General features: G+C 41.7%; 1 protein-coding gene across 1 annotated transcript in view; it reads right to left on the bottom strand.

Moving 5' to 3' along the window:
- The window catches only part of LOC147684191 (tenascin-X-like), a 192835-nt gene that overhangs the window by 126642 nt on the left and 50000 nt on the right, over positions 1–16193 (bottom strand). The window contains exons 6-7 of the mRNA XM_086942604.1: positions 6495–6752; positions 4617–4874 (exon numbers count right to left, since the gene is read on the bottom strand). Coding sequence (XP_086798730.1) covers positions 4617–4874; positions 6495–6752 — 516 coding nt within the window. The remainder of the gene's footprint in view (positions 1–4616; positions 4875–6494; positions 6753–16193) is intronic.

A 16193-nucleotide genomic window follows, 5' to 3' on the forward strand; every position in this document is an offset into this window, starting at 1 on the left:
TCTTTGGACTTGGTGTGCTCTTCTGGTTCTGACCGTCCTCTTCTTTCAGATTTCTGCGAAATGAATCAAGAAGGACGTGTATCAATACTTTGATATCTATCAGGCTTTTTCAAGTTATCCCTATTTCTAAGGTTGTATCTTTTTTCAGAGTGCTCCCTCTGGGGAGACTGGTGTTCTCGAGTCGGAGTTCTTTCAATCCGCTGAGGAGACCTTCCTCTGGATTGGAAAACTTTTTCTTTGGGAGTGGATTGTTTATTTCCATCCCAGCTCTTTTTAGGAGTGTTCAGATTATTTTTAATAAATAATTTTTCAGGATTTTCGAGCAGTTGGGGTTTTACTGGTTTCCCACCCAAGCTATCTCTACCTAGTTCTTCATAGCATTTTTCTATGATTCTGGCGAGCTCAATTGGTTGATCTGTTATATCTGTTTCCTTCAATTTCTGGCGGATCGCCACAGATGCTGCTTCTCCCTTTATGTTTGCTAGTAATATAGCTGAGACCTGCCTGAAGTCTTTCAGTAATTTCATACCAAGAGTTAAAGCAGGTTCTGGACCGTATTCATTTTGAATTCGTTTTAGTATATCTGGTATTACCGCTATGGACGGAAAACCATGTATTTTTGTGTAAATGGAAGCAAAGACTGTACCCCAAGTGTCACAGTCCTCCACATGTGGTGCCACCCCCATTGGAAGGCAGATAGTCAGAATCCTGTGTTTCTCAATAGGGGTAGTATTCGGAAATACTGCCTCTATTTGAGTTATTTTCTGTGCTAACCAGAAGGGAATTTGTTCCCGTTTTATGGGTGTTTTACCAAGACATGATTGTATGTTCTGTGGTGTAATTTTATTAGTGTTCCCCTGATGAGGGGTCAGCTGTGGAATATTAACAGCTGTTTGGACTGTTGTAGTCCTCATTACATATTGGACTAACTGTCTATGTATTTTAGTTAGTAATTTTAGCTGTGCTAAAAGTTCTTCGCGAGACATTTTATCAATGTCCGGAAGTGGTGTGTAGCTGGCTAGAACCGGCCACGTTGCTCCTGGTCTACCTAGTGGACCGAGCCTGGTAATATGATCATTGTGTTTTAGGGCGCCTTTAAACCAGAGCAGGTGCTCTTGGTATTTTAATGGAATTTCAATCTCCTCGAAAGGAGCATACTCTTCCGGTGGTTCCTCTATTTTGTAATAGTGGAATTTGTGTGTTGTAGCGTTTGCCGCTGGAAAGTTTATCCATGAATAGAATACCTCTGTCTGCCGATACTCGTGTGCCTCTATCACAAAAATGACTGTACCACCTCGTGAGCTCAGTCCGTTTTCTATAAGTTTTAAAGTTATAGATTTTCTTATGTTGATCGGAATGATGATAGCATCCCGGTCATTTAACCCTGTATCAGCGGAGTCCTGCTGATTCGCATTTACTGCGGCTTCAGCGGTTCCGTTGTTTTCTACTGACATTTGTATAAATGAAAGTTTTTGCAGAGCAGGTCTCCAAGGAGACAAAGATTAGGTGCACAATATTTTGGAACACTGTATCCTTCAACGTTGAATAAACCAGAAACTCTACATAGGAATCTCTTCCTACTAAGTTCAGGCGGATTTTAACCTTTCACCCACTCCAGACGTCTATTGGAGTATTTACGGGAAAAAGGGTCTGTGTGAAAAAGCATGACTGAGTTACTCTAACGTCTTGCATTAGTTTTATCGCCTTACCAAACGTTGGGCGCCATGTAGTGTAGTTCCTATTTTCCCTATAGGCCCTGCACATTAGAATAACATAAAACAGCAGTGTAGACGTAGGAGTGCGGTCTTCTAGGTCTCTACTGACTATGTTAGACTTAATTGGGTTTGTACCAGCTAGCTCAGAGGTCACTGGAAACTTTCTTGACTGAATAGGAAGTGATCAGCTTCTTTGGCTCAGACAAGAAGGGATTCAGTTTTCCAACAACCGCATTAACATGACAACTTTGCTGCTCAGAATAAGAGTCAATCTCTAGAGTCGTGTGAAACAATAGACAGCTATTTCACTCAGTCAGTTGTGTGTGATTACTTTCACCAGGAGGCAGAGAATAGAGAGACAGGCGTTTTCAATAAAAGGTATTATTTATTGAACAGTCTTCCTTCTCATGCAAGAGAAATGAATTGCCACAATTGCAAGACTTGTTATTATAAAAAGTGCGTACAGTAAGATCAGTATCACGAAATAATACTGTAAAAGCATTGATATGGTTTCTTAGTCATAAGATGGTTAAAATGAAAAAAATATATATACATTCATATATACATTTGGCTAACGACCTCAACTGATGCTTCTAACTACGCCTACCCCAGTGTACCTGACCTAAGCCTAACACGTGGAAGGGAGTAAGTAAGTCGCAAATTAAGTTAAGTTGGTTTTGCCAAGGGTTTGCTTCAAGAATTCTCTCTAAGGGTTTAATCAGCACCATACCTCTGGAATAGAATGTTGGAGGTCTGGTATCTCTTCTCAGGACTCGATACTCCAGTCACCCGCAAGGGTAGGCTGGATACGCCAGAGCTGGATTTACTCGGCAGGAGAAAAGACAGTGTCTTTCTCAGCGCGTCAAGGAGGAGGGGCAGCGTCCGTGGGCTTTCTCGCATCTGCTGGGCTTTCTGCAGGGGGACGGCTGTTCTGCTCCTGTATTCACCACCACCGCTGTGTTTGCTTAAGGCAACGTTGGTATTATTTATACCTGAAAGGTGCCGAGTTTGACGTAAGTTTTGGACATAAGACGTCAATAAAGATGTCACTAAGAACTGGTCGTTCTTACAGTGCTAATTAGGAGTTCTATTACAAATCAAAACGAAGCAAGCGGGGCTTTCCCAGGTTGCTGGAGGTTTGAAGTGTCAAAAGAACTCGGTGTGTTATCTAGGAATCTAAGGAAGTGACTTCTGCTGTGTCATGGACTGACATGGACTGCAGAGGCGACTTGCTGAAATATGGTTCTGGATATTTATGCCATTATAGGGATATGTATTGATTATAGCCGTATAGGGGCATAAGGTCATTATATTGATCGGGGTCCTAGATAAAACACAACAGTATTGTGCTTTGCTGTTCAAAGTTCATTGCACTTGTCATGGAAGTGCAGGGGTATCCTTTAACTTGTTTTCAAGCACTTGTATCTTTAATGTCTTTCCATCTACCAATGTGCAGTCCAGGTCTCTGGCCCTGCCTTTCTTAATTCTTGATTCTCAAGATATTAATCTGCTGAGTGAGAAATCAGGCAGGGGATTACGGAGGTGTTCAATGGTACAGGTAGACCAGCCCAAATGTATCTGCCCAAGATTTTCCCCAGGATTCTGACTATTAGTGACAGGATGTCACAATAAGGCCAGCAATCCTCCAGAGATACAAGGATAAATATGGGGCTAGCACTAATTTTGTACTAATTTGCTCGGACTTGAACACATAAAAGCTTTTACTTTTCACATCAAGTATGGCAAATGCATTGCAAAGTTATGTGCCTTCAGCTGGGCCTATCAATTACCCAGTTGACTTCTTTATAATGCATCTCATTATTGCTTTGAGATGTGAAGATCCCATCATGTACAGTCTTTGACAGCTGCATTGGTTTCTCGTTAACAAGCACTTCATGTTTATTGTCTTTTAGTCTGCCATTCTGAAATCAAGGCTACAAGCCTTATTGTTCTTAATTATTGATTCTTGACATTAATCACAGAACACTCTGTTTGACCCTCCTCAGCCGCCCCATCTGAGTGTCCCAGGCCACAAGGTGAGTTTTCAGTGGTGGGCAGATCTTCCCAAAAGGAAAATGTAGGTATGAGTCTCTACTCAGAATTAACACTTAAAAGTGCTCACTTTTCACAAACCACTCAAACCTAAAATTTCTCCATTTTCTATCCAATATTTGCTTCATTGGGTTCAGTTCATGATCCCAGTGTTGAGATCCACCTTTGGGTCTCTCTTTGTGCTTCATAAATTTACATTAACTTCCTCCAGCTGTTTCTTGAAATAATTTATTTTTTTAACTTCTGGAAACTAACTTTTTTAATCATGTTCTTATGAGATTTAGTTGCACTTGGCTTTTGGAGGAAGGGGTTTCCCTTCTTCACAGGGTTAGTAAAGAGACTTATGTGATTTGTCATCATACCCTCATGACTCATGAGGATGAAAACATAGCAGAGCAGCATGGCAGGCTTACTGCGTTGTAACACATTGAAGGCTGACTTTTAATAATTTGCTGGGCTTTTGCTTTTTTGGGGCTGACCATCCCCAGTACTGTATGTTTGGATTGTGAATTGTGAACTGTAGTCAATTTTTTCAAACCTACTCATTTGGAACGGCATTTTGCTAAGAAAATATGCTTCTTACTGTCTTGTAATTGGCCAGTGTATCTATCAATGTGGACTGTTTTATAGTTCAGATAAAACTTGGGAGGTACAAATGTACTGTTAGATTTCTAATAATGGTATTGACAATTTTTTTTAAAACAATAGCATAAACTCCATACCATGTCTTTAGGGACTCATCGCTTTATGCATGTCATATCATTCTTGCCATAACACACTCAGGAAAATTACTGGAAACTACAGCATCATTAATCAGAGATGTAAAATGCATAACTCCCATTTCCTCACCTGTGAATTCCACAATAACCACACTTTCCCCTCGCCAAGGGTTGCTTGCCACCAGGACAGCGACCACAAAGTTGTACAAATTTCCTGGTGTTAGGGCGTTGATGAGCACAGAATGTGATTGCACCTCAATAGTCTTTGATGGTTCGCCCATGACTTCTATCAGATAGGAGCTCATGTTTCCCTCTGGAGGTTGCCAGCTCAGGAATACAGAATGTGTGGTGATATTGGTAGCACTTAGATTCTTCACTACATCTGGCACTGAAATGAAAAGACACAAGGGGCGAGATTACATTTGTATAACTGGAAATGGAAGCAATTATTGTGCTTTGCTCTTCAAAGTTCATTGCACTTGTCATGGAAGTGCAGGGTTATCCTTTAACATGTCTTCAAGCACTTGTATCTTTAATGTCTTTCCATCTACCAATGTGCAGTCCAGGTCTCTGGCCCCGCCTTTCTTAATTCTTGATTCTCAAGATATTAATCTGCTGGGTGAGAAATCAGGCAGGGGATTACGGAGGTGTTCAATGGTACAGGTAGACCAGCCCAAATGTATCTGCCCAAGATTTGCCCCAGGATTCTGACTATGAGTGAGAGGCTGTCACAATAAGGCCAGCAATCCTCCAGCGATGCAAGGATAAATATGGGGCTAGCATTAATTTAGTACTAATTTGCTCGGACTTGAACACATAAAATCTTTTACTTTTTACATCAAGTATGGCAAATGCATTGCAAAGTTATGTGCCTTCAGTTGGGCCTATCAATTACCCAGTTGATTTCTTTATAATGCATCTCATTATTGCTTTGAGATGTGAAGATCCCATCATGTACAGTCTTTGACAGCTGCATTGTTTTCTCGTTAACAAGCACTTTATGTTTATTGGCTTTTAGTCTGCCATTCTGAAATTAAGGCTACAATCCTTATTGTTCTTAATTATTGATTCTTGACATTAATCAATGAACACTCTGATCCTGCTCAGCCGCCCCATCTGAGTGTCCCAGGCCACAAGGTGAGTTTTCAGTGGTGGGCAGGTCTTCCCAAAAGGAAAATGTAGGCATGAGTCTGTACCTCTACTCAGAATGAACACTTAAAAGTGCTCACTTTTCACAAACCACTCAAACCTAAAAATGTCTCCATTTTCTATTCAATATTTGCTTCATTGGGTTCAGTTCACGATCCCAGTGTTGAGATCCACCTTTGGGTCTCTCTTTGTGCTTTATAAATGTACATTAACTTCCTCCAGCTGTTTCATGAAATATTTTATTTTTTCAACTTCTGGAAACTAAATTTTTTAATCATGTTCATATGAGATTTAGTTGCACTTGGCTTTTAGAGGAAGGGGTTTCCCTTCTTCACAGGGTTAGTAAAGACATTTATGTGATTTGTCATCATACCCTCATGACTCATGAGAATGAAAACATAGCAGACCAGCATGGCCAGGCTTACTGCTTTGTAATGCATTGGAAGGCTGTCTTTTAAAAAATTGCTGAGCGTCTGCTTTTTTGGGGTTGACCATCCACAGTACTGTATGTTTGGATTGTGAATTGTGAACTGCAGTCACATTTTTCAAACCTATTCATTTGGAACGGCATTTTTCTAAAGAATATATGCTGCTTACTTGTAATTGGCCAGCATATCTATCACTGTGGGCAGTTTTATAGTTCAGATAGAACTTGGGAGGTACGAATGTACTGTTAGATTTCTAATAATGGCATTGACAAAAATGTTCAAAACAATAGCATAAACTCCATACCATGTCTTTAGGGACTCATTGCTTTGTGCACGTCATGTCATTCTTGCCTTAACACACTCAGGAAAATTACTGGAAACTACAGCATCATTAATCAGAGATGTAAAATGCATAATTCCCATTTCCTCACCTGTGTATTCAACAATGACCACACTTTCCCCTCCCCATGGGTTGTCTGTCACCAGGACAAAGACCAGGAAGACGTAAACATTTCCAGGTGTTAGGGCGTTGATGAGCACAGACTCTGATTGCACCTCAATAGTCTTTGATGGTTCTCCCATGACTTCTATCAGATAGGAGCTCATGTTTCCCTCTGGAGGTTGCCAGCTCAGGAATACAGAATGAGTGGTGATATTGGTAGCACTTAGATTCCTCACTACATCCGGCACTGAAATGAAAAGACACAAGGGGCGAGATTACAATTGTATAACTGGAAATGGAAGCAATTATTGAGCCAGATAGCAGAGCAGCATGGCCAGTCTTACTGCTTTGTAACGCATTGAAGTCTGACTTTTAAAAAATTGCTGGGCTTTTTCGCATTTTTTGGGCTGACCCTCCCCAGGTCCGTATACTTTGATTGTCAATTGTGAACTTCAGTCAATAATTTTACACCTACTCATTTGGAACTGAATCCCCAGGCAGAGGTCGGTCCTGAAGCCACAATCACAGAGGGTAAGAGACTACATCAGAGATGTATTGCAAGCATTTGGTGTAGGGCAAACTGGGAAGAAGCACAAAAAATGAACCTTAGCATGTTCTGGCATGTTATCTATTTTATGTGTCCGAAATGAATGGTTGTAAGGCAGCCTTGGAGGTGTGCTGCGAAGACCACATTTTTTGATAGTAAGCATGCTAGGAAATGTGAATATTGGTTGCCACTTGGATCGCTGGGTGTGACACAGATTTTATGCTTGTGCCCTGGGTGTGATGCATGGTTCAGGACTCACCGCTTGGACTGATGGGAATGACACAGATAGTACGCTTGCGCCTTGGTTGAGATACAGTTAGCTCGTCAATCTTATTTTTTTGTCGAAAAGTGTTTTCTCAGTGCCTCCGGTTTCTTAGCACTTTTGGTATCTGAATTGAGAGGTGTTGGTAGCTTAGTCCCTGGCTGTGATACAGGGTGTGATTCAGATGTTAGGGAAAAAGAATTGGACCTGGGAAATGAGGTGTAACTTGTGTTTGGCCAAGAGGGGCCAGACAGTTATTTCCTGTTTCCACAATTTTTTAAAAATCTTTAACCAGAGACAATATTGACAGACTATCAGGCTCACTTAGTCCTGTGTACCACGCACAGCTTCCCCTGGTCACAGGATTGCATGCACTAGGAGCGGGCTAAGGTGTTTTTGACTGAGTCATCATTTTTTCTTGTCAGTTTTTATTACTGTTTGAAATGAATGCAGGGTATATGTGATATTGTGGTGCTGTTAATTAATGCAACTGTGTTTTGTCTTAAGTATTGTGTTTTGTAGATGATTCAATGTCCCATATGAAGGTGCTGCTATTTCTTGCAATCATCATTTGATGCCAAAAGTTTGTACTGCTAATTGATCAAAAAAGTTTGATTCGTAATTTGATGCCATAAATTGTATTAATTAATTGATGCCAAAGTAATATCCAGGAAACTTTATTTAGTCATTACGACCATTAAAGTGCAGATGCATACAGTACAATATATTCAATGATGAAAACATTGTCATAAATCATTATATATAAACCCAATTAGGTGTCAGTACAAAAAGTAACAGCTTTCCTACTTAAAATCAAAATCACAATTTAAAAACAGGAAATGGGCTGGTGAGAAAGTGCTCCCGAATTGCTTAAAAACGCCTTTGGCAATGATGCAAAAGCCCAATAGTGCATACAAACTGTTGGTGGAAAAAAAGTACAGTATTCCTTTATGATTAAAATGGATCCATCAGAAAAGGTCACAAGCCTAACAAATAGGAACAGCGGTTTATGGTCAGTGATACTTTGTTGAAATCATGGGACAGGCTCCGACAAGATAAAAAAACTTTAAAATACATAAATTGCAGGTGCATAGCGTGCGAAGATACAATATTAAATGCATGTTTATATATATACTAAAATTACAGCATTCGATTTTTTGTTGAAGAGCGAAGCCATCAAATATAAACAACATTTTGTAGTAGTGTGGATTAATACAGTGTATGGTATTTCTCATAGATTACATAAAAGGTACCCTAATAAGTGTTTCGCGAATGCTCCAAGATCAGGTTCCCAATAATTTAGATGCAATTCCTGATGCTAATAATGCAGATAATGTCAAGTGGAACTATTGGTTAACTGAATTGGAATTGGAATATGATATGGCGATGTACTTTGATAGTTTTTTAGCATCTGCCTCCTGATGAACCACATTTTCCCCAGGAATTTGGCCACTGCAGAGACTACTAATGGCCTTGTGTCTCTTCTAAGAATGTGCAGTGCTTCTTGATGACATTGAGATCCCATCTGTCTACAGGCAGGGTCTAGCCATTTAAGTCTTGGGGATTTGTATGATGGGCAAGCGAAGAGAATGTGTTTGGGCGTCTCTTCAGTCCCAGAGCAGCAGGGACAGTAATGTAAGGAGGCCGAAGAGCCCCTATTCCATGACGCTGTGAACATTTTCAGAGGGAGGCAGCAACCATATCTAAATTGGATGTATAACTTTCTATCTTGTGGGGTGGTAATGAACTCTATGTACTGCTCAAACACACCAAGCAACTTAAATTCCATGAATTCAATTGTGAGGCAGCCTCCTAGTGTGTGTGTGTGATGGTTCTCTGTGCCACCCAATTCCAATAGTGAGTCTTGACATACTCTCCACTAGGCAGTAAGCTAGTATCTGTCACATCCCACAAATTATCCGAAACTAGTGCAGAAAGCAGTGTCTGGATGTTACTAAACCACTCAATTTATTTGAAGCAATCAAGCTTGAAGACTTCTTCAATGGCAATTGCATAGTGAATAAGCTCTGGTGTTTGTTTTAGGCAAAGCCAGAAAAGAGTTTCCCTCATGCAAACATACTAAAAGTGGCAAGATGTCATGCCGGAGCCTTGATCTTGTTGAACACGCCAGGTATAGACCTGGGGATAAGGTGAAAGGCTGACTTTAGATGAATAAAGGCGGTGTAGAGACTGCCCTGCTCTATTGTCACTGTCTTCCAGGCCAATAAGGTGAAACGAAAGACTTGGTCAATGGTGCTGATTTTCATCCTTAACCCTGCTTGAAAGAGGGATGGTATGTTGTTCTCCTCCATCCATTCAGCAATTGTGGTAGGAAGAGCACAGGAGAAGACCTTCTGCGCACCATCTATTAGGCTAATCAGCATATAGTTGGAAGGCAGCAAGCAATCCCCCTTTTTAAAGACCGGAATAACCTCTGCTCCTTTCCATGATGGAGGTATTGGGGCTCCAGTGGCAATTCTGTTTGCTAATGTCCGGATGTAGTTGGACCAATTAGGAATATTGATAAGAAAGACATCTCCTGGTACTCCATCTGGACCCAAGGCTTTATTTTTAAGTATGGAGCTGATGCTCTAGGTGATATCAGCTGAAGAGAATAGATCACTGTCTGGCTGCACACTGATGTAGTCCTTGGAAGGGCCTCCGGTGTCCGTCGCACCAATTCCTGAGTAAACTGCAGAGAAGTGATCAAACTAAGCAACCTCTGTGATATTGTTGGTCGGTGGTCTGGGTCTTACAGCGTCTCCTCTGGTAACAAGTAACCAGAACTGCTGGGAATCTTTCCTTTGACAGGCGTCACAAATCTGCAGCTAACGATTCTTAGCCACTCCTTCTTTTTCTTCCGTCGGTGCTTTCTTGCAGGAACTCCTAGCTAATCTTATGTCTGCTACTTTCTTGGCCTAGATCGCAGCTGTCAGAGGAAACCGTAGTTCCTTGCACTTTTTGTTGAACCAGGAATGTTGTAAATTAGTTGATGACTTCTTGCCATAAGATCTTGGCAGGTTAAAATGGGAGACTATGTAGATGAAGAAGGACGTGTGAATGTCCGTGCTCAAATCTGTTATGGAGCTTGTTGATGTTTTCTTTATGGCTTCGGTCTTATTGGTATCCATTGCTACACGTGCCCATTTTAGCTTTTGATGCTGAAGATTTGTATTTAGAATCTGCAAATTATGGTGAATTATTTTGCTTCCAACATTTTGGCAACCATTATTTGCATAAAACAAATTCCAGAAGGAGTACTGTTAATTATACACAGTGGGAGCATTGCCCGGCTCCTTTACAGGGCAGTTCGAGTACTTTTTTGAAAAAGTACACTTATTTTACCGACTTTATTCAGTCAAATCCCGAGGTTTTTTTTATTTTAAAATAACAGAGAAGTCCATGTCCAAGGTTAGACTTACCGATACAAAGTTATTGTACTCGAAGTCCTTTCTAGACAGGTTGGCGGTAGAGGGCTACGAGTTATGGAAGGAAACCATTGACCTTAAATCTGTTTGGGGTTGAAAAAGTTGGCAGGTACAAGGCACTGAGGCTTTGCACCGTGCATGTCTCATCTCAAATTATATGTTGTTTTTAAATTCTACCATTTTTCAAACCACATGCTTTGGATTGGCTACTTCTAAAAAAATTATTTCTCCATCCCTACCGGATTTAGAAGAGTATTCCGGTTGGAGTAATACTACTGACTTTTCAATTAAAGAGTTACAAACTCTTTTGCAAAATTCGTCATTTAATATATCCAGTTTGAACCCTAAGGGTTGGCTAGTGTGGCACAGAAGTGCAGATTCATGCCAACGTCGTTTTCTGGGTTTAGCTGATGGCTTTACTCAGGTTAGGTCCGATCCTCGTTTTGTAACTGACCATTCTGTCACCACTTATTCGGTAGGCAAATTATGTCAGAATTGGCTCAAACATTCTACCTTGGCATCAGTTAAACTGCATCTATCTAGGTTGACAGATGATGTGGATTTAAATGATTTCATCAAAGGCCCGGCTGGTGGTAGATCAAAAAGATTGATATATGCAATTTACAATGAAATCTGGAAAACATCACAGATTGAGGCGGCTAAGCGGCTTAGAGCTATTGATCAAGCAAATTTGGAAAAGGTGCTTGCAGTTGTAGATAATAGCATTAATATGCTTTCTTCCCGCATTTACACGTTAGATAATATTGTGTCTTCTGTTGTTGATATTGTGCACGATGAAGTATCTGTGTTGTACCATGGTCAAAATCAATTACGTTCCATTATGCAATTTGCGTGGACCCTGCAGACACTTAAGTCTGGAAAAGTGCCTTGGAATTACATGAACGTGCCGTCCCTCTTTGCCCCTTTTAATTTGACTGAAAAGCAACGCTTACTTTCAATGAGAGATGCATCTTTTTCTATGTTACACATTGAAAGGCTGGAGTCCTTACCGTTTTCTGTGGCAGAAGCCACTGCAGCAACGTGGCTTATTCACGGGTTAATCACACTACCATTTGCTCCTTTTAAATTTACAAATTGTATGCGATATATTGCGATAGGCTGATACAAACCACTTGGTAATGCATTTCTGCATGAAGCCTGGCCGCTTCCATTTACTTACAGATGTCTAAAAGATGGGAAAGAAGTTTATCTTAAAGGTGAAGAGTGCACAGAAACACCAGATCATTCATTAATGTGTAGACATATCCAATTACATGGTTCTTGCAACCAAGAACGTCTGAATTTAGCCTGTGTTTTGAAAGGTACTCCCGTTCCCGCAATTGTCCCCACTTGGCAACGGCAGTTATTTACTTTTAAATAATGAAGATTGTTGTGGGTTAATTAGAGGTGTTGCTTATGTGGTTACAGTATCTGAACTTGTAGTTTGTTGCAAAAACGTTCTGTATCCTCCTCCACATGGGAATTCAGATGTTTCCATCTGGCCGCGAATCCCAACCTTGACGGCAGAGTTCAATGGAATGAGTAGAATAAGAGCCCTTTTGTCTCAAAAAGAAGTGGCCCTGAGTTCGGCTCTTGAAACATTTGTCCTTCACGTCGCCAACACCCGCACAGAAGTGCAGGCGCTATTAAATACTGACTTGCCATTGCATTTCAGCGAGCTGATTCATTCAATCTTTAACACGTCCTCCACTTCTGGCCTCGCACACTTTTTTAAGATAGTTAGCAGTGGTCTTGTGACTTCATTTGAAAAGATATTTGGAGTCATTCCTGCTTTCTTCCATTCAATTTTCTCAAGGTTATTTGGTGGATTTCCTGTTTTGCTGGCGCTGGCTGCAGGCGTTTTGGTGATATTTTGTTTTATTAAAAATGGATGCCCTTCCTGTGTTACACGATGCGCAGCCCCACCTTGCACTGTTTTGCAACAGGATGCTTGATTACTATGGCACGCTGCCGCTTGCCACCTTAAGCGCAGCATATGGATTGTCGTTTCGATTTTCCTATTTCACGTGTGTCCAGCCTGTGTTTCATTGCCTGAGCTGCGATTTTGAGTGGGGCCTTGATTTGTGTCTCTGCAAGACAGTGTCCCCTAACGTGGATTTTAATCGACTGAATAGTCCCATAGTTACTCACGAGTTGGTCTGTTCTGGCGAAAGGATTATGGCCTTGGCAGCAATGCATGGACTAATGGGTCGTTGGAACATACTCGCAGCAGCGCAGAATTCCTTGGCACACAGCTTTAATGACAACCCACTGAGTTGTCCTCTGATGATGCTAGAGGCTCCGGTACTTGAAGAGCACGTATGTTCTTTCCCACTGTTAAATTGGATGGCTGAACTGTTTTCGGGTGATGACAGTGACTTCCTGCTGGAGGCTGTTGCTGCATATTTTGCATATTCAGTCCTGTCCTAAAGGCTTTCATGGCCTTTTTGATGACAAACCGTTCTGATTTACAAATTTTTTTTTGAAGATTATGCAGCAATTTTTCACCTCCCAGACCTATTGGCTTGAGTAAAAGAGAACTTTGGAATGGCAAGTTGCGATTTCTTTAAATTGACTTATGGAAACCATTTTTTTCCGCCAATTTTTAATTTGACCTGGCTGATCGTTCTTGAACTCTGCTTTCATGATGTGCCTCTTGCCTTATCTTATCTTATCTTATCCGTGCTCGGATCATCGGGGGATGTCGTATAGTTACTGCTAGCCCATATACCGTGTTAAGTTAGCATGAGCTTATTAAATGTTTAAACGCCATTTTACCTTTTGCTGCTTCTGCACACGACACATAATTATTGTTTTAGCTTTCAGCCTAGAAGAGCGTTGTGATTTACACGAGAATAATATGTTATTGCTCTGATATCAACTTTGCTTAGTAAACGGTGTCTGTACAGTGAGTGCTGAAGCCTTCAAGGATAACTAAACACAGTGTTTTTGTGAGGTCTGATCTTCGCACTTTGCTAGACGTAACATAAATGCAACTGCTGCCATATCTGGCTTTAGGCGCGTTTTATATTGCTTTGCTTAGAGCACAGAACACACTTGATGGTGCTTCGCATGCAGAGAGCTGTTGGAAGATGATGTGATCCCTTCCCATTAGGATCTTGAGGTATGGGGCCACCCTGTTAAAACCCAAAGAGACCTTCTTAGATATAATATAATATGCTAGTTAGGGAGGGTGTGAATTAGGTGTTGTTAACTCCTATTCATTTCAACATTTTAGCATGTTGTCACCGTTTGCCATTTATGGACTAGTAACTATGCTGATAACTTTGCTTCTTATAATATGTTTGCTTGTATAATCTAAGCTACTGCGTTTGAGAACCCTGCATTAGTAAATAAATATTTCAAATGTGCACGCGCTCTCATTTACTCCATGTTCTGGTTTGAAATGATTATATAACGAAAGAGTGTTCATGTGTTCCACGCGACCTGAGGTATTCTAAGATCATGTTCTGGTTTGTCTAAACATTGGGAGTTTGTTATGACCAATGAGACACTGTAGCTAGCTCAGTAAGGGAATTTTGGGTACTAAGGTGAGTTTTGGGCCATCCTAATTCACTGAGGTTCCAAATCTCTATGCACAGTTCTGTAGGAGAACGGAATCCCTGCTACAGTAGGAGAAGGATCTTCCCCTGGTGGTGGTTCTGCGAATCGGTGGGACAGTGGCGAGGGCGAGGCTGGCGGATCGGAGCTGGCGGGTGGGTGTGTAGATCCTGAGGCGGTTGTTGAGGTATTTGGGGCCCATGTCGTCGAGGGCTTTGTGGGCGTGGGTGAGGAGCCTGAACGTGATCCTCTTGCTGACGGGGAGCCAGTGCAGGTCTCTTAGGTGGGCGGAGATGTGGCTGTGGCGGGGGATGTCCAGGATGAGTCGTTCAGAGGCGTTCTGTATGCGCAGGAGTCTTTTCTGTAGTTTGGCTGTGGTTCCTGCGTAGAGGGCGTTCCCATAGTCCAGTCGGCTGGTGACGAGGGCCTGGATGACCGTTTTTCTGGTTTCGGTGGGGATCCACCGGAAGATCTTTCGGAGCATGCGCAGGGTGTTGAAGCAGGATGATGAGACGGCGTTGACCTGCTTGGTCATCATGAGGGAGGAGTCCAGGATGAAGCCCAGGTTGCGTGCGTGGTCCGTGTGCTTGGGGGCAGTGCCCAGAGCAGGGGGCCACCAGGAGTCGTCCCAGGCGGAGTGGGTTTGCCCGAAGATGAGGACTTCCGTCTTGTCCGAGTTCAGCTTCAGGCGGCTGAGCTTCATCCATTCTGCGACGTCTTTCATTCCTTCCTGGAGGCTGGCTCTGGCGGTGGCGGGGTCGTTGGTGAGGGAGAGGATCAGCTGGGTGTCGTCAGCATAGGAGATGATGTTGAGGTTGTGTTGGCATTCGATGGCTGCAAGGGGGCTCATGTAGACATTGAAGAGGGTGGGGCTGAGCGAGGAGCCTTGAGGGATGCCGCAGATGATCTTGGAGCTGCTGAGTGGAAGGGAGGAAGGCGGACTCGCTGGGATCTGTCGGCGAGGAAGCATTTTTTGCTATGTCCTGCTGAATATTTGGAAAGTTGTGTCTATTTCTTCTTTTTTTAACCAAATTCTCTTCAGCATCTGCCACACTATTGCACATCTCTTGTATTTCCTGCGACCTCGCCCTCTGTAGATATACATTAAAGCTGAGAGTTTCTTCCCAAATCTACTCTTTTAAAGTTTCCCAGACTATTCTTGAGGAGGCTGTACCCCTAGTAATCTCCAAGAATTCTTGCATCCAAGTTCTCATATGGCCTACATATGGTGGGTCTGCTAGTTGCTTACTATCAAAGGTGCATGTCCCCCTGGTCTACCCATATCCCCTACAGGTACCATAAGAGTTACAGGATTATGATACGATATAACTCGGGGGGAAATCTCAATTGTCACTTTGTTAACTTCCTTAGCAGTCATAAAGAAATAGTCCAGGCAAACCGTCTTGTGTGAATAAAAAGTAAATCCTGGGTTTGGCGCCTTACAATTGTCCCATATAGCTACCAAGTCATGATTTTCCACTAATTGTTCTAAGGCTCTGTACACCTTCAGTTTTCACTGATATATACTTTCTTTAAAGTGCAAATGATTTACATCTAAATGAATATTAAGGTCCCCACATTTCACCGATAGGGGAGGCAAAGTGGCCAACTCTGTGTTCAATTCATCAAAGGTAATTGCCTCAATGAAATTAGCCCCAAACATTGAGCATAATGTAAATTATATTGTGCCTATTCTGTATTTTAAAAATACTAATCGACCTCTATCTTCTACCATCCATCGGGGTACAACAGAGATATAGCTTTTCACAAGAATCGCAACCCCTCTTGAAGTTACATTTTGTCAATGACTTGCCAGCACATTTAGTCATAATTACTTTAGCAACTCTCTTCTCATAAGATATATGCGATCTTGAATACAAATTATGTAAG

The sequence above is a fragment of the Lissotriton vulgaris genome, chromosome 11, assembly GCF_964263255.1.
Source record: "Lissotriton vulgaris chromosome 11, aLisVul1.2, whole genome shotgun sequence".
Lineage (NCBI taxonomy): Eukaryota > Metazoa > Chordata > Amphibia > Caudata > Salamandridae > Lissotriton > Lissotriton vulgaris.